Below are 21,786 nucleotides of genomic sequence, written 5' to 3'. Positions count from 1 at the left end.
TTAATTTGTACACTACAGCACTGAAGATGATCATTATGTGACTGAAAATCGATTTTGCTGGCAATAAACCATCAAAATTAGGGCCAACGCTGACTTTCCTTCTAATTTCACTACATCATGTCCCTCATTTGGTGGCTGTTCTTTCCTATGCTAAAGGTAGATTTCGTGATAATGCTGTAAGAATTAGTGCTTATTTTTTCCAGAGAAGAATCAGCAATTTCAGTTCGCAATAGCAGTTTACTTTAATCTTCTCGTCTGTGCATACACATTTTTACAAATGAAACGTGATACTTATCGGAATTAAGGAAACGTGGAAGGGAGGACCCACCAATATACCTTCCTTTTCACACAACCTGTTCATTTAACAGTACATAAGCATAAATTTTGTTCAGAATGAACAAATCTGCAAAATTTTTTCGATCTTACACCTTAAGATGAATAAGCATATGCAAAACAAATCGAAACAACAAACAGTATGACAGAAATTTCTAGACGGCTGGATTGGATCCCGCCCGTTATCTGTAAAACAGCGGTGTTCATTACCGCACTGGACACAGTTTCCCTTATTAAATGCCCTTCTACAACACATGAAAACTATAAAGCACCATTGGTGACAAAAGTAATTCAGTAACTCAGAATAGATGACGTAACTTTTAATTCGAAAGCTGTATATCGAGAGGTTCAGGGTTAAGATGCGCAACTGTGCTTAAAGGTTGAAGAACTTAGAAAACAATATGACAATAATATGGAGTACTTCAAAGCAAACAACCTCTTACTTTCAATCGGCAACCAAGGTGCGACTGGATCCCAAACCGTCCCTTTTGATTATCGTATTTTCCTTAAAGCCCTGCTGACAGTTGGCTGTTAATATTTTCAAAGTTAAATGGCTCAAATGGCTCTGAGCACTATGGGACTGAACTACTGAGGTCATCAGTCCCCTAGAACTTAGAACTACTTAAACGTAACTAACCTAAGGACATCACACACATCCATGCCAGAGGCAGGATTCGAACCTGCGACCGTAGCGGTCGCTCGGTTCCAGACGGTAGCGCCTAGAAACGCACGGCCACCAGCAGCCGGCTATTCGATAGTAGGAAAAGGAAGAGATGGAAAAGCAGTAGGTTAATAAGCAATGGGGGAAGGAATGAAAGAGGAAGCCGCTTGGTGGAACTATGAACAGAGCATAATTTAATCGTAGCTAACACTTGGTTTAAGAATCATAAATGAAGGTTGTATACATGGAAGAAGCCTGAAGATACTCGAAGGTGTCAGATAGATTATATAATGGTAATACAGAGATTTAGGAACCAGGTGTTAAACTGTAAGACATTTCCAGTGGCAAATGTAGATTTTGACTACAATCTCTTGGTTATGAACTGTAGACTAAAACTGAAGAAACTGCACAAAAGGTGTAAATTTAAGGAGATGAGATCTGGATAAACTGCAAGAACCAGTGGTTGTAGAGAGTTTCAGAGAGAGTATTAGGGAACGATTGACAAGAACAGGGGAAAGAAATACAAGGAAGAAGAGTGGGTAACTCTGAGAAATGAAATACTGAAGGCAGCAGAGGATCAAGTCGGTAAACAGACAGGGGCTAGTAGAAATCCTTGGGTAACAGAAGAGATATTGAATTTAACTGATGAAAGAAGAAAATATAAAAATACAGTAAATGTAGCAGCGGAAAGGAAAACAAACGTGAAAAACATGAGAGCGACAGAAATTGCAAAATGGTTAAGCAGTAATGGCTAGAGGACAAATGTAAGGATGTAGTGGATAGTATCAGTTGGGGTAAGATAGCTACTGCCTACAGAGAAATAAAGAGACATTTTGAGAAAAGATAACCACTAGTATGAATATCAAAAGTTCAGATGTAAAACCAGTTCTAAGCAAAGAAGGGAAACCAGAAAGATGAAAGGAGTACATAGAGGGTGTATACAAGGGCGTTGTACTTGAGGACAATATTATGGAACTGGAAGAGAACGTATCTGTAGATGAAATAGGAGATATGATACTGCGTGAAGAGTTTGACAGGACACTGAATGACCTAAGTCGCAACAAGGCCCCAGGAGTAGACAACTTTCCATTAGAGGTACTGATAGCCTTGGGACAGCCACCCCTGACAAAACTCTACTATTTGGCGAGGAATATGTATGAGACAGGCGAAATAGACTTCAAGAAGAATATAATAATTCCAATCCCAAAGAAAGCAGATGTTGACAGGTGTGAAAATTACCGAACTATCAGTTAAATAAGTCACGGCTGCAAAATACTAACATGAATTCTTTACAGACGAATGGAAATACTGGTAGAAGCCGACCTCGGGGAAGATCAGTTTGGATTCCGTAGAAATGTTGGAACACGTGAGGCAATACTGACCCTACGACTTATCTTAGAAAATAGGTTAAGGAAAGCCAAACCTACGTCTCTAGCATTTGTAGACTTAGAGAAGGCTTTTGACAATGTTGACTGGAATACTCTCTTTCAAAATCTGAAGGTGGCAGTGGTCAAAACAGGGAGCGAAAGGCTGTTTACAATTTGTACAGAAACTAAATGGCTCTTATAAGACTCGAGGGGCATGAAAGGGAAATAGTGGTTGGGAAGGGAGTGAGACAGGGTTGAATCCTATCCCCGGCATTATTCAATCTGTATATTGGGCAAGCAGTAGAGGTAACAAAAGCAAACTTCGGAGTAAGAATTAAAATCCATGGAGAAGAAATAAAAACTTTGAGGTTCGCCGATGACATTGTAATTCTGTCAGAGACAGCAAAGGACTTGGAAGACCAGTTGAACGGAATGGACAGTGTCTTGAAAGGAGGATATAAGATGAACATCAAGAAGAGAAAAACGAGGATAATGGGCGATTCTGAGGGAATTAGATTAGGAAACGAGACACTTAAATTGATAGATGCGTTTTGCTATTTGGGGAGCAAAATAACTGTAGAGAGGATATAAAATGTTGACTGGCAATTTCAAGGAAGGCGTATCTGAAGAAGAGATATTTTTAAGATCGAATATAGATTTAAGTGTCAGGAAGTCGTTTCCTAAAGTGTTTGCATGGAGTGTAGCCAGGTATGGAAGGAAACATGGACGATAAATAGTTTAGATAGGAAGAAAATAGAATCTTTCGAAATGTGGTGCTACAGAAGAATGCTCAAGATTAGGTTGGTAGATCACGTAACTAATGAGGAGGTACTGAACAGAATTGGGGAGAAGAGGAATTTGTGTCACAACTTGACTAGAAGAAGGGATCGGTTGACAGGACACATTCTGGGACATGAAGGGATCGCCAATTTAATGCTGGAAGGAAGCGTGGAGAGTAAAAATCGTAGAGGGAGACGAAGAGATGAATACACTAAGTAGATTCAGAAGGATGTAGGTTGCAGTAGGTACTTGGAAGCGAAGCGGATTGAACAGGATAGCATAGCATGGAGAGCTGCATCAAATCAGCCTATGGACTGAAGCCCCCAACAACCCGTTAATTCAGAAAATCTGTTCCATTATCGATGGTAAAATTAATAAAACTACAAATGGAGACAGATATTCTGTTTTCAGATGACAATGGAGAATAGAAGTATTGTATATTCATTGCAAATCACATACTTTTTGAATTGTGACTGCTAAATTTCATTTCGATACCTGACAACATATCGAAACCCCTATACAAGAATGTATTTACGGAACAATTGTACTTTTTATTTGACTGTCAGAAATCTCTATGAGCATCCACAATAAGAACTAGTAATTTAGGTAGGGAAATCCGCTCAAGTCTTGCTAAATTTAGAGTAGTATCGAATAGTTCATTACATGAGAAGAAGTTCCGATGGGGCTAGGTGATATCTAATGAATCAGTTGTAAGCACCTTGTCTCCTTGACAAGAATGGTGCGGGATCATTTTCCGACATTTCGCTACTGAATTTCGCTTAGGCTGCAGTTCACATCCGTCTTACTTCCGATTATGGGTCTTACGTGACTGAAGCCCATGCCAAGTGGAGTAAGATTTACAGTAAACTCACTTGCTTGCTGATGTGACAGCCCCCAAGCGGGCTCCGCCGACAGCTGTGCTTCTTCCCTGAAGGGAGCTTGGCGTGATTCTGTGTGGTAGCTCCGGTGCCACTTCGTCGTGGCTTTCTCTGAATGCTATCTGCGTTGGGCAGTCAGCAGTCTGTCGGCGTCTGACGTCACAGCCTGGAGTGCTGGTGCTCACGGCAAGCGAGGCCGCGCTAGGAAGGCATTCGGCTGGAACATAACCTCGAAGTCCCTCTTAGTTAATGCAGATGTCTCCAAGTGGACCGAAGAAAACCCTTCTTGTTTTAGTAGATGCTAATACGGGAGAGTCGCTGTTACATGTTGAGAAAATTGTACTGGAAAGGGACATTATTCCATGACACACTGACCCTACAGCTTAGACCATGCGACAGCTGCGACAGATTTGTGATGCGAGTTAGGTGTCCCCGCTCCCCGCTATCCAATAAAGCATAACTCAGTTGCCCGTGCGACCACACTGACCCTACATCGCTGCTGGCTACACATTGACTGCTACAGTATTCGATAGTATTGATTAAAAACCGTCTTGGTTGCCATTTTAGTTTTTTATTTTTCAACGACGCGTTTCGCCTTATTTAGGCATCTTCAGGTTATCTTTTCTAGATGAAAAATAAAAAAAATAAAAAATAAAAAAATAAAAAAAAAATAAAATTGCAACCAAGACTGTTTTTAACCGATACTGTGAAGCACTGGTTTGCTGTATGCCACATATGGATTGTAAGAATGTCTACAGTAAACGATAGTTGGAGCTTTAAGAGTGACAACTATTTATTTATAGCTCTTACAAAATATATACGTGTTTCAAAGTTTTACTGACCTTCAAAGTAGTCACCAGCATTGTGCATATCCCGTCACCAGTGATGTGGATGTCGTAGGATACTCTTAGCAGTGCCAGTTGTGTTGACAGTTCGAGCGGCGCGGTCTGTTGCCCGACGAATTTGTAACAGTTCTGAAGTGAATACCGTGAAGTGTTTCCTTTAGTTTAGAAATCGAGTTGAACTCACGAGGACTTGAGTGAGGGGAGTGCAGTAGGTGGTATGACACTTAGCAGCCCCATCAGCCAAACAAATCAGTAACAGCTTGCACTGTACCTGCTTGAGCATTGTCAGGTCCAGCAGAAAGTGTCATCACTTCTGTCTCTAAGCTGATCGTAGGTCGTGTTCCAAAACTTAACAGCATAGAGACAGAAGTTATGTCATTTTCTGCAGGACTTGACCATCATTTTGCAGGACAAGGCTCAAGCACGTACAGTGCAACCTGTTACTGATTTGTTTGACTGATGGGCCTAATAAATGCTCTGGCACCTACTCCAGTCCCCTGACTAAAGCCCTCGTGAGTTCGATTTCTAAAGTGAAGGAAACACTTCACGACACTCGCTTCAGAACTGTTACAAATTCGTCGGGCAATAGACCGCGCCGCTCTGTCAACACAACTGGCTCATCGCTGGCAACGGGTTGTACACAATGCTGGTGACTGCTTTGAAGGTCAGTAAAACTTTGAAACACGTATCTATTTTGTACGAGCTGTAAATAAATTGTTGCCACTATTAAAGTTCCAACCTTCGTATTTAGTCGTTTTTATTGAAGAAGCGAGCTCAGGTACTTCATGAATTGCTAAGGTATAGCACAAGTTCTAGACTAATTATCTAAAATTTTCACCAATAACAATGGAGGCATAATGAGTAAGAAACATATTTTCTGAATTGGTCAAACATTAGTCTTCGTTATGCCAACATTTATTAACAGCAACAGTGACAGATTTCGTAGTTCCTGTTACAACAAAATTAGTATTAATTAGTCTCCTCATAACTGTTGTCATCAAACGTACAAAATCTTCTTAACTGTCCATTACAGCTATCTTTGGAAGACAAAAATACGTAGAAAAACAAAATTTTGCATACATTATTAATAGATTAACATACAATTAGCACGACGTGTTTATGTAATATGCTATGACACTTTCTCATTTGTCACATATTGCTTACAAAACTGCTCAAAAGTCTTCTAAATTTTAAAATTCTAGCGTCTCCTACTAACACTGATTCTTTGACGTATGGTTTTCTTTAAATGCTATGTATAACAGGTTTTACACTCATATTGTATTGTTCATGTTCGTTTGATTTCGCTTATTGTATTACAGAAGAACCTACAAATTTAAAAAAATCATCTGTGATACTCTCATTACATTTGCATGTCGATTAAGTTACTGAAATTTTTTCGGGCTGCCATTCGGGTGGCTCTGTTCAAATTCCGAGACGTTTCGATGAGTGTCATTCCCAGTTATACATCATATCTTCATTCATGGTGTCCGAGGAGGTATAGTATTCACGGATATGACACGAACTATCACTTGAACTAAAAAAAAAAAAAAAAACAGTAAACATGGCATCTGAAATGCATACCTTAAAATCTATGAGCACTTCTTTATCTTCGATACCGTGAAACAAATCTTAACAGCTAAGAGCACTTGTTCATGTTAACTACTGTGAAAAGCATTTCTTCTACTGAACAAGTGCTTATAGCTCTTGAATTATGCGTATTAGAGCCATTGTTTACTAGACACTTCTACTTCAGATGGTCGTACCCGGAGGACTGGTGTACTGAGAACAAGCCGCACACCTGCTTAAAACAGCCGAGCAAATGCGACACTGCAGAACGTTGTCTTGGCAGCGGTCATTCTACGGAATATACCGACACGAAGATTCTGGCATGTACTTCCAGCTATTGCAGTAGTGTTATTAAGGAACTGTTGAAATTAAATTAGCAAGTAACCTTACAAAAAGGCACAGTGGTTTATGTTCAAATCCTGCTTGGAACAGTTCTCTCTCCCCTGTCAGAAAACAGAGGGACGAATGTTATATTACCTCTCGCTATCGAGAAATTTTGACACCGGTCATCTTTGGTTTTGATGGCGCTAGTGCTTAAAGCTGTTTACAGCTTTTACCTTTCTGCAGTTTCTCAGAAAACCGAGGTATTAAATTTCGTTGCATAGCCCTCCCTTACTTGCTGCAGTTTTGCCACGAAAATAGTAAGGTGTGCTGCTGCCGAAATGTCGGCGGTTGTTGACGACGTCATTCGTAAGTTATTTGAAACTCGGGTCTCACAAGTCGCTCGAAATCTAGATTCAGTGGACTAGGTTTATATTGCTAGTGTTGAACACATCCCTGTGCTTTTATCAATTTGACCTCCTGATACATGATATTTTGCAACTTGGTATCCCTCATCAATTTCGGATTTAGCTTTACCATTGTAATCTCCTTCCCGCTGTGTAGCTGTTAACTTTGGACACGCCAGTGTGTTTCACGTTCTTAACAGTGTTTTGTTTTTGTGGTCTTCAGTCCAGAGACTGGTTTTATGCAGCTCTCCATGCCACTCTATCCTGTGCAAGCTTCTTCATCTTCCAGTACCTACTGCAACCTACATCCTTCTGAATATGCTTAGTGTATTCATCTCTTGGTCTCCCTCCACGATTTTTACCCCCCACGCTGCCCTCCAATACTAAATTGATGATCCCTCCATGTCTCAGAACATGTCCTACCAACCAATCCCTTCTTCTAGTCAAGTTGTGCCAAAAACTCCTCTTCTCCCCAATTCTGTCCAATACCTCCTCATTAGTTATGTGATCTACCCATCTAATCTTGAGCATTCTTCTGTAGCACCACATTTCGAAAGCTTCTATTCTCTTCTTGTCCAAACTATTTATCATCCATGTTTCACTTCCATACATGGCTACACTCCATACAAATACTTTCAGAAACGAGTTCCTGACATTTAAATCTATACTCGATGTTAACAAATTTCCCTTCTTCTGAAATGCTTTCCTTGCCATTGCCTGTCTACATTTTATATCCTCTCTACTTCGACCATCATCAGTTATTTTGCTCCCCAAATAGCAAAACTCCTTTACTACTTTAAGTGTCTCATTTCCTAATATAATTCCCTCAGCATCACCCGACCTAATTCGACTACATTCCATTATTCTCGTTTTGATTTTGTTGATGTTCATCTTATACCCTCCTTTCTAGACACTGTCCATTGCGTTCAACTGCTCTTAAGAGTATAGCAAGTTAAAGAACCGCCATGTGTGACGCACGTAAACAGACCAGAGTGAGGAGTCGTGCCTGCCTGCTCGCGCACAGTGTCGACGGCCACGGAGGAGGAGCACACGTACCTGGCGGTGATCGTGGGCGTGCTGATGGCCGTGGTGCTGCTGCTGGCGGCCGCCATCTACGTGATCGTGTCGCGCCACCGCCAGCGCAAGTGCTTCGCGTCGCCGCTGGCCGCCAAGTGGGCGCTGGCGTCGGCGCCGGGCAGCGCCTGCGGCACGCCGGGTGCGTCGCCCGACAAGGCCGCCTCCTGCGGGGGCGGCGGGGGCGGCGGCAGGGAGGCGGCCACGCTCGACCCGCTGCTCGTCGCCAGCGACTACCAGGAGCCCTACCACGCCGTCAAGTACGCGCCCTACTACAGCTACAGCAGCGTGCCCTTCGATGTGGACGGCGTCAGCGAGAAGGGCTTCGCGTCGCACAGTGGTAAGCGCCAGGTGCTCCTCCCCCGAGTAGCACCTGCAGAAATTGTCACTCATAACAACTTGTGATGTGCAGCAGCAATTGTCAGTTAATACGTGCAGTGAGCATTCACTCACTGACGGAAAAATATCGGAATTTAAAAAAAAAAAAAAAAAAAAAAAAAAAGAAAAGAAATTCAAATCTGTGTGAAATTTTATGGGACTTAACTGCTAAGGTCATCAGTCCCTAAGCCTACACATACTTAACCTAAGTTATCCTAAGGACAGAGCCGGCCGAAGTGGCCGTGCGGTTAAAGGCGCTGCAGTCTGGAACCGCAAGACCGCTACGGTCGCAGGTTCGAATCCTGCCTCGGGCATGGATGTTTGTGATGTCCTTAGGTTAGTTAGGTTTAACTAGTTCTAAGGTCTAGGGGACTAATAACCTCAGCAGTTGAGTCCCATAGTGCTCAGAGCCATTTGAACCATTTTTTTTCCTAAGGACAAACACACACACCCATGCCCGAAGGAGGACTCCAACCTCTGCCGGGATCAGTGGCACAGTCCATGACTGCAGCACCTTATACCGCTCTAATCCCGCGCGCCACAATTACAAAAGCTAATTAATGTAGAGTAATGAAATTTCGGGAATACATTAGTCGAGATAACGTATTTAAGTGATTAACGTTGCAAGATCACAGCACGAGATACGCCATTGCAAATGTGAAATGCTGGTTCTTTAAAAACCGGTATAGCATCCAGAACGTTGACTGTAAGCAAAGCAAAGGTGCATCCACTGTGTTGTATGGGTGCATGATGTCAATTTCTGTGATGGGGTTCAATGCCTATGGCACTCTGTCGTTCAATACACGGGACAGTTAACGCTGTTTGTGGATGACGCTGCTGGAGTTAGTCGTACGATGATGTCCGATATGCGTTAGATTGGAGACACATCTGGTGATCGAGCAGACCAAGGCAACAAGTCGCCGCTCTGTAGAGCATGTTCGGTTACAAGCGTTACAAGCGTTACCCTGACGGAAGACACTCTCTGGAATACTTTTCATGAATGACAGCGCGACAGGGCGAATCACCAAATTTACTTACTATTTTGCTGTCAGGACGTATGGAATAACCACGAAAGTGCTCCTCCTGTCGTACGAAATCGCACCCGAGACCATAACTCCACGGACAGGTCCTGTGTGTCTGGGACGAAGACAGGCCCCCACCGGGCCTCCTGCAACCAACACAGAACCAGCTTTCATCAAAACACAACAGACTTCCCCTCTGCCCTCTAAATAGCTCTCGTTTGTCGCCACTTAAGTCGCACATGGCGGTGATTTGGGGTCAGTAGAATTCAGTCTACAGGGGGATGGCTGGAAGCAGATGCGTCGCACTGCAAATGCCGTACGACGCGCCAAAGCCATACGCCGAACACTATGGTCTCCCCTCTCGGTAGCGCCCCGTGGTCTTTTTGCAACAGTTGATTCTCGTTACCATCGCTGCCAGCAGTCACGCACAGTGGCTACGTTCCTGCCAAGTTTCTCTGCAGTACAACAGAAGGAATATCCAGCTTCTCCTAGCCCTGTTACTCGAACTCGTTCAAGGTCATGCTGATAATGGCCTTTAGTCGCCTTAAAGGCATTCTTGACTAACAACAACGCACCACACCCAATCTCAAAGGCAACTAACTCTCACGACCTTCACAGTGTGTATTTAAAGCAAAACCGATTTCCATCCTCCTAGTGACGCTACTAGTATTACTCTTAAGCGACTGACGTGAAATCTGAATACACGTCATCTTTCAGATGTAGAAACACTCCTACCATCTTTCATTTATGTCGCCCAACTCCTTCTTGCTGTTGTGATTTTTTCATCAGTATATTTCACTGCTGTACAAAATGTTTGACTCTCAGCTGCATTTTTATTTAAAACTGAAATATCGACCGTTTTCTGTCACAGACCTCCTTCACGGACTCTATCCAAAGATACAAAAAAAAAGAATATGTATTATACAGGAAATGAAGCAAAATCTTTTCCAAGAAAGTGCAGAATATACACGAATACTTACAGGGTTAAAACAGTTCAGGTCACAACATCATATTTGTCATTACTTAAGTAATGGCCACGTCTCATGTCTAGAACATGCCGTGAGTTCCAGTGTAACAAACAGGACTTTTAAGGGCAAACATGCTGATAAAATGTGTACACAGAGCGGTACTGAAGAGAGGATCAGAGGAATAAGTGCTACAATTGTACAAAATCTTTACGAAGTATTTCCATCGTTTGGTAGAAAAATACCTCGATGATATGTTTCTTGCCGAATCCAGGGGACAGGGTCATCTTTGGCAAACATCTCTCGTATAGTTTAACATGTAAACAGAAAAATAAGTCGCTATCCACATCGATCTTACAACGTTATGTAGAAATCATTATAAAACCCTAACGTTAAACAGTAGCATAATCCTTGCATACGTTTTATGAAATTTTTATAAACAAAAATCAACTACATCATAAATGTAATGAAAATAATATCCATAACATAAAAGCAAGTTAAAATACAGTGTTCAGATATAGACTGAAATGTCACTCAGCATTCATATGCACCTAATCAGCTACATTTACAGGAAAACATCATATGTAAATAAACTTTAGTTAATGTTCTTAATTAAAAGCCTAATATGTCAGTAATACTAATTCCTTAGAGAAGGGGGGGGCGAGGTAAATACCCATAGCATGACTAGGCACGTCCCCAGATTTGGCTTTCAGGAATGTTGGGAACGCATGTGTATAATAGTGATTATTTACCACGAAAACACTTGATAAAGATCTTTAACCAATTCCTCAATATTTTGTAGAATTGTTGCACTTACACTCTGATCTTTTCTTCAGTACTGCCCTGTTTACGCATGTTGTTATTATGTTTGCCTTCAAAAGTCCTGTATGCTATACTGGAATTCATGGCTTGTTCTACATATGAGACGTGGGCATTATTTAAGTAATGATGGATGTGATGAGGTGGCCTAAACAGTTTTAACCTTGTAAATATTTATGTATATTTTGCACTTCCTTGGATACGTTTTTGTAACTTTGCCTGTATACTACTTTTTAGTATATCTGAGTACAATCCGTGAAGATGGTATATAACTGAAACCCATCGATGTTTTGATTTTAAATTAAAAAGAAGCAGCTTATCTAAGGGTAAAATAAGCATTTTATACATTATTTTACGGCTGTTAATAGTCACCTTCCAAAAATGCTCATTATTTCGGTGTTTCTACCAAGAAGTATCCGACACCTGAATTGGCGGATGCTCTTATTTATTCAACACAGTCACAGTGCAGCCAGTGACATACTTCTTAACCTGAACTGCCGAATCAAGTACGTGTGAACCAGGGACCCCATCGTAATATATTCTAAAGCACTTACTTATATGCACCTGGAATTGTGTTTTGAGAGACGCAGAAATATCTTTTTGTAGACCGCTAGCACTCTGTGCTATTGAAAGAAGGCGCTTCGTATGCACTCTTTTTGTAACACGGAACTCCGGAGATACACGAAACGCAAATGGTCACCAAGCGAGGGTATAAAATTTGACCGGTAGGTCAGGATTTTATGTCCCGTGGTGTACGAAAGCATTATGCGGTTCAAAACACGGTATGGCCCATTAAACCATTATAATACACTGCAGTGCCAAAGACACTGGTGCCGGCCGGTGTGGCCGTGCGGTTCGAGGCCCTTCAGTCTGGAACCGCGTGACCGCTACTGTCGCAGGTTCGAATCCTGCCTCGGACATGGATGTGTGTGATATTCTTAGGTTAGTTAGGTTTAAGTAGTTCTAAGTTCTAGGGGACTGATGACCACAGAAGTTAAGTCCTATAGTGCTCAGAGCCATTTGAACTAAAGAAACTGGTATAGGCATGCATATTCAAATAAGGAGTACGTAAACAGACAGAATACGACGCTGTGGTCGGCAACGCCTATATAAGGCAAAGTCTCTGGCACAGTTGTTAGATCAGTTACTGCTGCTGCAATGGTAGGTTACCAAGATTTAAGTGAGTTTGAACGTGGTTTTATAGTCGGCCTCAAGCGATGGAGCACAGCGTACCTGAGGTAGCAATGAAGTGGGGATTTTCCCGTTTGAGCATTTCACGAGTGTACCGTGAATATGAGAAATCCGGTAAAACATCAAATCTCCGACATCGCTGCAGCCGGATAAAGATCCTGCAAGAACGGGACCAACAACGACTAAAGAGAGTCGTTCAGAATTGCAAACCTTCCGCAAACTGCTGCAGATATCAGTGCTAGGCCATCAACAACCGTCAGCGTGCGAAGAATTCAACGAAACATCATCGATATGAGCATTCGGAGCCGAAGGCCCACTCGTTTACCCTTGATAGCTGCACGACTGAAAGTTTTAGGGGTCGCCTATGCCCATCAACACCGACATTTGACTGTTAATGACTGGAAACATGTTGTCTGGTCATACGAGTCTCGTTTCAGATTGTATCGAGCGGATGGGCGTGTTACGGTATGGAGAGACAAACTCATGAATCCATTGACCCTGCATGCCAGCAGGGGACTGTGAAAGCTGGTGGAGGCTCTGTAATGGTGTGGGGCGTGTGCAAGTGGGGTGATACGGGACCCCTGATATGCCTAGATACGACACTGACAGGTGAAACGTGCGTAAGCACCCTGTCTGATGACCTGCATCCATTCACGTCCATTGGGCATTCCGACGGACTTGGGTAATTCCAGCACGACAATGCCGCACCCCGCACGTCCAGAATTGCTAGACAGTGGTTCCAGGAGCACTCTCCTGAGTTTAAACACTTCCGCTGGCCACTAATATCCCCAGACATGAACATTATTTAGTATATCTTGGATGACTTGCAACGTGCTGTTCAGAAATCTCGACCGCCTCGCACTCTTCAGGATTTATGGTGTCAGTTCCCCCCAGCACAACGTCAGACATTAGTCGAGTCCATGCCACGTCGTGCTACGACACCTCTGAGTGCTAGTGGGGGCCCTACACGGTATTAGGCAGGTGTACCAGTTTCTTTGGCTCTTCAATGTAAAAACTTCTGTTAAGTATGAAAGTCGGCCGCCTAACACCCATTAGCATTTACTTGGTTTTGAGACCCACACTGTACATGAATTACTTGCACAGAGAGGTTCCCGCCCTTCACTGAGTTTCGTGCCTTCCACAGAGAGCGGCCCCGACTACGCCGTCCCGGACACGGGTCTCCGGCCGCCTCCCACGCCCCCGGCGATCTCGCTGTCGGATGACGTCGGCAGCATCTTCTCCAGAGGCAGCAGGACCCTCTCCAGGGCCAAGAAGGTGAGTGCCCCACAACGACGGATTCCCTAGCTGTATCGCACAGAGCAAAATTCAGAAACTGTATTTCCTATCCAGCTACATTCAGCTGCCTTATTGATCCTTTGTTGACCACTGAATTCTGCGTGACACCACCAGTTTTACGTCGCCTACCTCGATTATCAGCGGTGTGACAGCCAAGTCGTGACGTTTGCTGGTAGCCACTGACTAGCGACGTCCTCCGGTACTCGCTGTTGAGTAGCTCACATTCCCAAACTTTTCTGCTTCTCACATTAGCATTGTAGCTGATGCTTTTGCGTGTTCTGTTGCCTGCACGCTTTCTTTCTTTTGGCTATTTAGCACACTTCAATTTCTGTTGATGATAACTGTCAATGTGTTTTTAAAATTAAGTTTTGTGTGCCACAGGTTCTTACATACAATGAAACAGTTTTGGTATCGAACAGGATATTTGTTTGGGGTTTCAGTCTTAACGACTAGTAAGGAAGCCTGAGTTATCTCTTCATACCAGAAATGAACATCAGGCAGGAATTCTACGTCATATCGACGTCCCCAGTGGTGAGCTGTTCAGCTAATGGATGTCATGCCAGGTGATCAGGAGTAAATTGAGTTGGAACAAGTTTATAGTTCCTGCCACTGCGCAGCTTGTGATAGCATCAATGTGCTCGCCAACAAGAGCAAATAAAGCACTACGCACGAGCTGTTACCAAACATAGCCTGAACTTCACAAGCTGTTATCGGTAAACTGAAATGCTACTGTGCGTACGCTTGCAAGGAGAATATCTAGGCGAGAATTCTGTAGAAAATAGAGACAGCTCCATCGTACGAAAGGTTCGTGACAGACATATGGTGTTAGACTCCGCATGAGTAACAATAAGAATTGTTTTGAAGATTACCCCAAAAGGTGAACAACCTCTGATATAACAATGGTTTCACTGTGAAACATATCCAGTGAAAATACCATAACAACATTTTTCTCCAAGCATATTCGTTCTTTCGCTAATTTGACACGTACTTGATTGCACACTAACGAAGTAATATTTCTTATCCAGGCCTTAGTAATTGATGAAAGACCGCTCCAGTTACTGATACGCCACTTATTTTAGTCCACGACGGGTTTTAGCATTCACATCCAGGCCATTGATAAGTGAAATAAAAAAAAATTAACAATCCGATAGTTAAAAGTTACATGCCACTGACGTGGAAAAAATGGGCGTGTCAAACTGTTCAGTTAGATACATTAAAATATTGGCATCCTTTACATTTAAAAGAAGTTATGTTCTGACATATTTGAAATTTAAAACTGCATGGTTACCAAAACAGCCAAAAGTAATTTTTATACTAATAAAAATTGAAAGTAGTTGCAGCGGACGGTGTGTCCAGGTCGAGCATTCAGGTACGTCCCCTAGTGAGGGCCGGCAAAAGTTAGAGCACAGGGAACTGCAGAGGGCGCTAGCGTATCAGGGACACAACGTGGAATGGCTACTCCTGGGACGCTATGTCATGGCAGTCGGAGGCGGTCGTAAACGTAACCAAACGAGGATTACGGAGGTAGAGGGCAAAAAGAGATGCGTGGGGACGTGCCCCGCCTGCCTCTCGCATGGCAGCCAACCTACACACGTGTTTCACCCTTCAGTGAAAGAAGATGTGAAGCATGGAGATAGTGAAAGCCGAAACAAGTGAAGAAACGATATAAATTATAGACAAACACATATCTGATAAAAAACCAATGTAATTCAATATGTGCATCATCTACATACTACATAAAACTGTCTGAAGATTTATTTTCGTCACCTTCATTGTCACACTCGGCCGTGTCGGTACGTGTAAGACTCATTATCTGTTGCAGGATGAGCTCTCATGTTCCGCTGTGTCTGCATTAGATGAATCACTGGAGTCATTAGTACCTATTATACTGTCGTCAATTGCTATTTCCATTACGCCATCGCACTTCCTGTAAATCATGCTCCGCTTCTTGCACTTTCCTGCAGTTCCCTTGCAAATCGTTTGGACCGTCAGAATTGAAGACATTGTCTTTCAATTTTTTGAGACTGGCCCCTGATATGTCGCCAGAGACGTTGGGCTCTCTCACGTAGCGTTTAATTTTCGCCCATGCAGGTTCAGCTGCGTTTTTAACTTTCGTCCCCCTGAAATTTGAAGTTAAAATATTAAGACTGAATAATATGTAGTTACTTGAATGGAAACTTTTGGGCGAGAGAAGTCGCTTTCCAATATTTTCATACTGTTATCTCCCACTCTTCCAGGTATAAAATTAATTACTCCATCTGAAACTTCCTGGCAGATTAAAACTGTGCGCCCGACCGAGACTCGAACTCGGGACCTTTGCCTTTCGCGGGCAAGTGCTCTACCAACTGAGCTACCGAAGCACGACTCACGCCCGGTACTCACAGCTTTACTTCTGCCAGTATCTTGTCTCCTACCTTCCAAACTTTAGAGAAGCTCTTCTGCGAACCATGCAGTTTCGCAGGTTCGCAGAAGAGCTTTTGTAAAGTTTGGAAGGTTACGACTCCAAATAATGTTCCGAGTCACAAACGAGGGAGAAGTTAAAATTACGAAAGAATTGAACGTACCTTTTCCATTCACGAAATTATAAACTTCCGTAAATGAGTTTTCTAGCTACATTCCAATATACATTATCCCATTGCATGAGATGAAATGTTATCACAGTTAATTAAATTTCAAGATGGCAGCTTACAATGCCACTAATTACATGTACACTGCGATCCTTCTCTCAGCAATTCTAAATCCGAAGTACTCCATCCAATGCACACGAGATATTCCACATTTCACCCACAGAGTTTTCATATCATGGGTCAGAGATAATTAGTCTTTCGCAGTCGTAAGGAGTCTTTGAGCCGTATAAAAGATTTGCTCAGTTGCGCGCGCGCACACACACACACACACACACACCTGTGCAATAATAAAATGTGGCGTGTGTTTGTAGTCTGCTCCGCACATGATTTTCTCGCGTGTTCAAGAAGCGCTTACACCTTAGTTTGTCGTCACCCGTGGATAGTACACAGGTGGCGCTTGTTCACCAGACCACAATGATACGACGCACTGTCCATAACACTGGCAGAATCTGACGGAAAATCTCCGAAAACCACTTCTTGAAAATCTCAAAGTTCATTTGGCCACGATATTCTTCTTGCGTCTTTTTCGTCAAGAACTTGAGCTCCGCTTGCTTCACAAACCTGTTTTTCGAGCCAGCACTTGCCGTTACCATCGTGCTGAAGGCACTTCCCACGCTAAAACACCCAATACATAAATCTTGCTTCAGCCAAAATTTGCTGCATATCAGATTGCTATCAATCCACGACTCATCGAGACAAAACATAATTTGTTGAGCTTCCCTAATGCTCTTCACGTGTGCAGGCAAACGAGACCGCAAAAGAACAATGTCACCACGGTCTAGCAAGAGATTTCGTTTGGTCATTACGAATCCCATTGACCTAAGTAGAGGTTTTAATGAAGTACTGCTCCACCTCCAGTTTATCTTCTCAAGCAGCCCTTGAACAAGGTCGAAGGCATTCCTTATAACCAATTCATCTGAAGTTGTCGACTTCTTGAATATAACTGCATCTCTTCGTAAGTAAGAAAAATAAAGTAATTTCAACCTAGCAGCTGAGTAGCTCGAAGCATTGTCGAATATTAATAGCTTTGCACTTGTACAGTACAAATTAGGACTAAAATTGATCTTTTCTTTCCTGGAGTACCAGGTGATTCGCCTGGATGAGAGCTTGCAAACTTTCTAATCCTATCTAATGTTCGCAGACTTAGGCTGGTGCAAGTAGTAGCCCTCTGAAGAATGCAGCAATTTTCTGTTTCCCGTTTCCACCTCGCAGCAGTCCACCACATTATGCATCATTTTATGAGCACCACTTCGTACCAGGAATCTCCCATTCCTTTTAGGAGTCGCGGGTGCCGTACTCGAACCCTCTGATGGACCTGGGATAGCGTCTTCACTCGTTTCAACGAGCAAACAAGCAATGCACAACACAATCCGGAGAATACACGAGGCATTCGGTAATGGCTGGCAACGCTGCAAAAGCGGCGGCACATGACCGACCTCTACCGGCAACTTCAGCAACCATAGATCAAAACAACTCCTACCTAAAAATGCCACGATTGCTCGTCCAAGCAATACAAGAACACGTCGACTAACTTGTAGATGCAGCTACGAAGTGCGAAGTACCTTTTAAGGAAGCTGTCAGTTACGTGGCTGCATATCCCCTAGACTTAAATGTCCATAAATTATCGATTCTTCGTTGTATGGAGAATGACAAGGTTATTTTCGATACTGTGCATCGTGTGGCTGTCTTGTATGAGGTCAGCTGCGAAGGCGGAATTACTTTTGAAACGCTGTACATGGAACCAACATAATTAAAAAGAAACAAGAAAGAACGTTGAACCTAATATTCTGTCCGTGTGTAATCTTTTGTTTTTTATCTTCCATCGTGTAAAATATTTATATGTCTATGAGTTAAAAATGGCCGTGAACTTAAATGAAATGCTTGCCAGCAACTTGTTCAGTCTCTCATTAAGTGAAAAGCAACTGTGGGTTAAGAGCACATTCCCAACATGGTGAAACTAATAAACACTGTATTCCTGTGTCAACACTGTAGACGACAACAGCGTACGAGAAGGCATCCAAAACAAATTTCATCATTTGCGTCGGCAAACAGAAGCCGTATAACGCCCGATGGGGGTTAAAAATGGTAGATTGAGACCAAGAGATGAATACAGTAAACAGATTCATTAGGATGAACATTGTTGTACTTAAGCGGAGATGAAGAGGCTTGCACGGGATAGGGTAACTCTTGCGCGCCCAGCCCCCCCCCCCCCCTCCCTCCCCCTCATCATGCACACACACACACACACACACACACACACACACACACACACACTCACACTCACACACGGAGAACGTTCAGAAAGTGGTTTATCTGCGACTTACCTTTGGTGAACCTATCACTAACAGCTTTCCTTTCTTCCAGTCTCCTGACCGACCAGGAGCGTTGGCAGCCCTGCGACGGCGGCTGCAGCAAACGGCGCTGCCGGAGTTCCCCCGGCACAGGCTACGCATGCTCTCCAGGCTGGCCGATGGTGCCTTCGGCACGGTGAGTGGATGAGTTGACATCTGTGTACCTCTTTTTTTTATTGTTTCATCACCCTCGTTCCATATGGGCATGGTGTTCGACTGTCAGTGGTAAAGTTAACCCACTCTTCAGCCAGTTGACAATAAAAGATAAATGAGATGAAAAATACGAAACTTGAAGGTGAGCTACAATGAATTTAAAAAAAATTTTGAACGTGAAAAGGAAATGGAAGCTTTTATGTATAAGATGTATGACTTCCTTTGCATTTTGTTAAAAACAGTTGTACTGTAAAGTAAAAACAGAAACACAGTAAGAGTACATTTAAAAATATTGTAAAAACAGTGACATCGAACAGAGATGGTAGAAAGAAACAAGTCACAGGCTCTAAAGCGTGAAGGACCTGCCCTCAGATAGGTAACCTGTTGTTGACAGGGAACAAGCTGGTCTTTGAGGAGGGAAGATAAAGGGAGCTGCCATATGGAAGCGGGATGGGTGCTGATTTATCGATGGTTGTGGGAGTAGCTGTTAGCATACAAGAGGGGTAGGAGTAGAGGGGGCATTAGTGAGGCTAAAATATGGCGGTGACAAGGGACTAGGGAAAGAAAGGTGGAAGGAAGGAAGGGAGGGAGAGGGAGTGCTGACGAGATGGAACAGGTTGGGTGGGTTTAAAGTCGGTGGGGACTGTGTTCATGATTTGGGTTGGGGAGATGTTCAGCATGACTGAAGAGAGGTGGGAATTTTAGTAAAGAATCCATTTGGGGGACTTAAAGAACTTAAGCAGGCGCATAACCATGAAACCTTTTCATTACAAAGGATAGGTCAGATCAAGGTTTTGTAGGTGTGGAGGACAGTGGAGAGATGCAATGCCCAAGTCAGTATTTTTAGTCTGTTGTGGGCTTTCCGTAGGATGGTTAGTAGATAAGGTTCCCATGTTAGTTGCCACTGAACAGTTAATCCAAGATATTTCATTGTGTTACTTAACTGGATAGGGCAGTAGTAGATGGTGAGGTAGAAGTCATGGAGAGGAAAGGTGAACGTGATATGTCCTATAATTATTGCCTGAGTTTAGGAAGGATTGATCTTCAGGAGCCATTTGCTACAACAGGAGTTTCAACTGATTGAGAAAGGTTTGCAGGGACTTTTGAGATTTCTGGAGTGTAGGATAAAGGATGAGGAAAAGCGGCGTCATCAGCATAATGATTCACGTGGCCTTGTGGAGGTGGTGCCTAGAGGCATGCCTGCAGTGGGGTGGAAGATACAGGAATTGGTGACAAAGCATCTACTAGTAGAAAGGAAAGGCACTGTAAGACACACATAATGAAATGACTAAGCCTGGAGTTTGAAGAGGATACCGACTGTCACACACGTTCGTAGGATTTCTCTAGATCGAGGAAGAAGAAAATAGCGGATTTATGGGTGTTGAGCTGATGCAGTAGGAGATGGGTGGGGTGCAGCAGGTGCCTATCTTTCACCGCCGGCCCACAACATCAGCGCTAAACTCCTGCCATGCTCTAGCGAAGAAGTGTGGCAGTTGTTCCAAAACTGAAGAACCTAAATTCCGCCATTGGCTGGGACGAATGTGGTAGTGGCCTAATGACTAAGATGTTAAGGCAAACAACGAAAGCAAACTGAAGACCAGAATAAAAGTATCTCCGTTGTACCGTCATTGAATGGTTCAAATGGCTCTGAGCACTATGGGACTCAACTGCTGAGGTCATCAGTCCCCTAGAACGTAGTGTAGTGTCTAGACAAGACAGCCTAGACACAATGAGAGGAAGCCGAAAGGCACGCGCTAAGCTAAAGCAGGATGGCGTGAGGTCTGAAACAGGATACGTAGTTAATGCTATAAAGAAAAGTACGTAGCTTCTGGAATACTTAACTTTAATCCATCCTTTTGGTACATCTGGAGATTGTGGCGATACAAGTGAGACTCTTTAGATACATGCAATGTTACTAATGGCGCCTTGCTAGGTCGTAGCCATTGACTTAGCTGAAGGCTATTCTAACTATCTGCTCGGCAAACGAGCGAGGCTTCGTCAGTGTGCATCGCTAGCTACGTCGTCCGTACAACTGGGGTCGAGTGCTAGTCCGTATCTCGAGACCTGTCTTGTGGTGGCGCTCGGTCTCCGATCACAGAGTGGCGACACGCGGGTCCGACATGTACTAATGGACCGCGGCCGATTTAAAACTACCACCTAGAAGGTGTGGTGTCTGGCGGTGACACCACACGTAGAACTAGTTAAACTTAACTAACCTAAGGACATCACAAACATCCATGCCCGAGGCAGGATTCGAACCTGCGACCGTAGCGGTCTTGCGGTTCCAGACTGCAGCGCCTTTAACCGCACGGCCACTTCGGCCGGCTACCGTCATTGACAGTGGATATTAGATGGTTAGTAATTGTTACTATCAACGAAATTCTCCGACAGCCGGGTAAAACTGGTTGTCGTCAAAATAAAATACAACAACATCTTTAGATTAGGAACAGCCGAGGGCCTATAATACTACAGTTAAACGGGTGTTGGAGAACATCATTGATATTGGCAACGAATAAAAGTGTTTTGCTTCCTCACTCCTACTGATTAGTGAAGTCAGTCTTCAACTAAGTTTAAAATTTACGTACTTTTCTAGAGTATCACTTGCGGTTACACCGAGAACTTTGAGTTCATTCAGTTTGGTAGAAATTTATAAACTCAACCTTATGAGAGATTTGGTGAAATCGTACTGGATCAACCTGACTCTCTAACTGCCGCTTCCTTCCCTACTCTCACGTAAGAAATCCATAACCAC

General features: G+C 43.2%; 1 protein-coding gene and 1 non-coding gene across 2 annotated transcripts in view; one reads left to right on the top strand and one right to left on the bottom strand.

The window, feature by feature from the left end:
* Nucleotides 1-21,786, top strand: part of LOC124613048 (discoidin domain-containing receptor 2-like) — a 116,565-nt gene that overhangs the window by 63,970 nt on the left and 30,809 nt on the right. Inside the window, exons 9-11 of the mRNA XM_047141623.1 lie at nt 8,183-8,572; nt 13,752-13,882; nt 18,895-19,017. Coding sequence (XP_046997579.1) covers nt 8,183-8,572; nt 13,752-13,882; nt 18,895-19,017 — 644 coding nt within the window. The remainder of the gene's footprint in view (nt 1-8,182; nt 8,573-13,751; nt 13,883-18,894; nt 19,018-21,786) is intronic.
* Nucleotides 16,189-16,263, bottom strand: Trnas-cga. The gene has a single exon. It is a non-coding gene; the product is annotated as a tRNA-Ser (tRNA).

This window comes from Schistocerca americana, chromosome 4 (assembly GCF_021461395.2).
Source record: "Schistocerca americana isolate TAMUIC-IGC-003095 chromosome 4, iqSchAmer2.1, whole genome shotgun sequence".
NCBI classification, from domain to species: domain Eukaryota; kingdom Metazoa; phylum Arthropoda; class Insecta; order Orthoptera; family Acrididae; genus Schistocerca; species Schistocerca americana.
The sequence above is the reverse complement of the archived record's forward strand: the minus strand, read 5'-3'. Positions and strand labels throughout refer to the sequence as shown.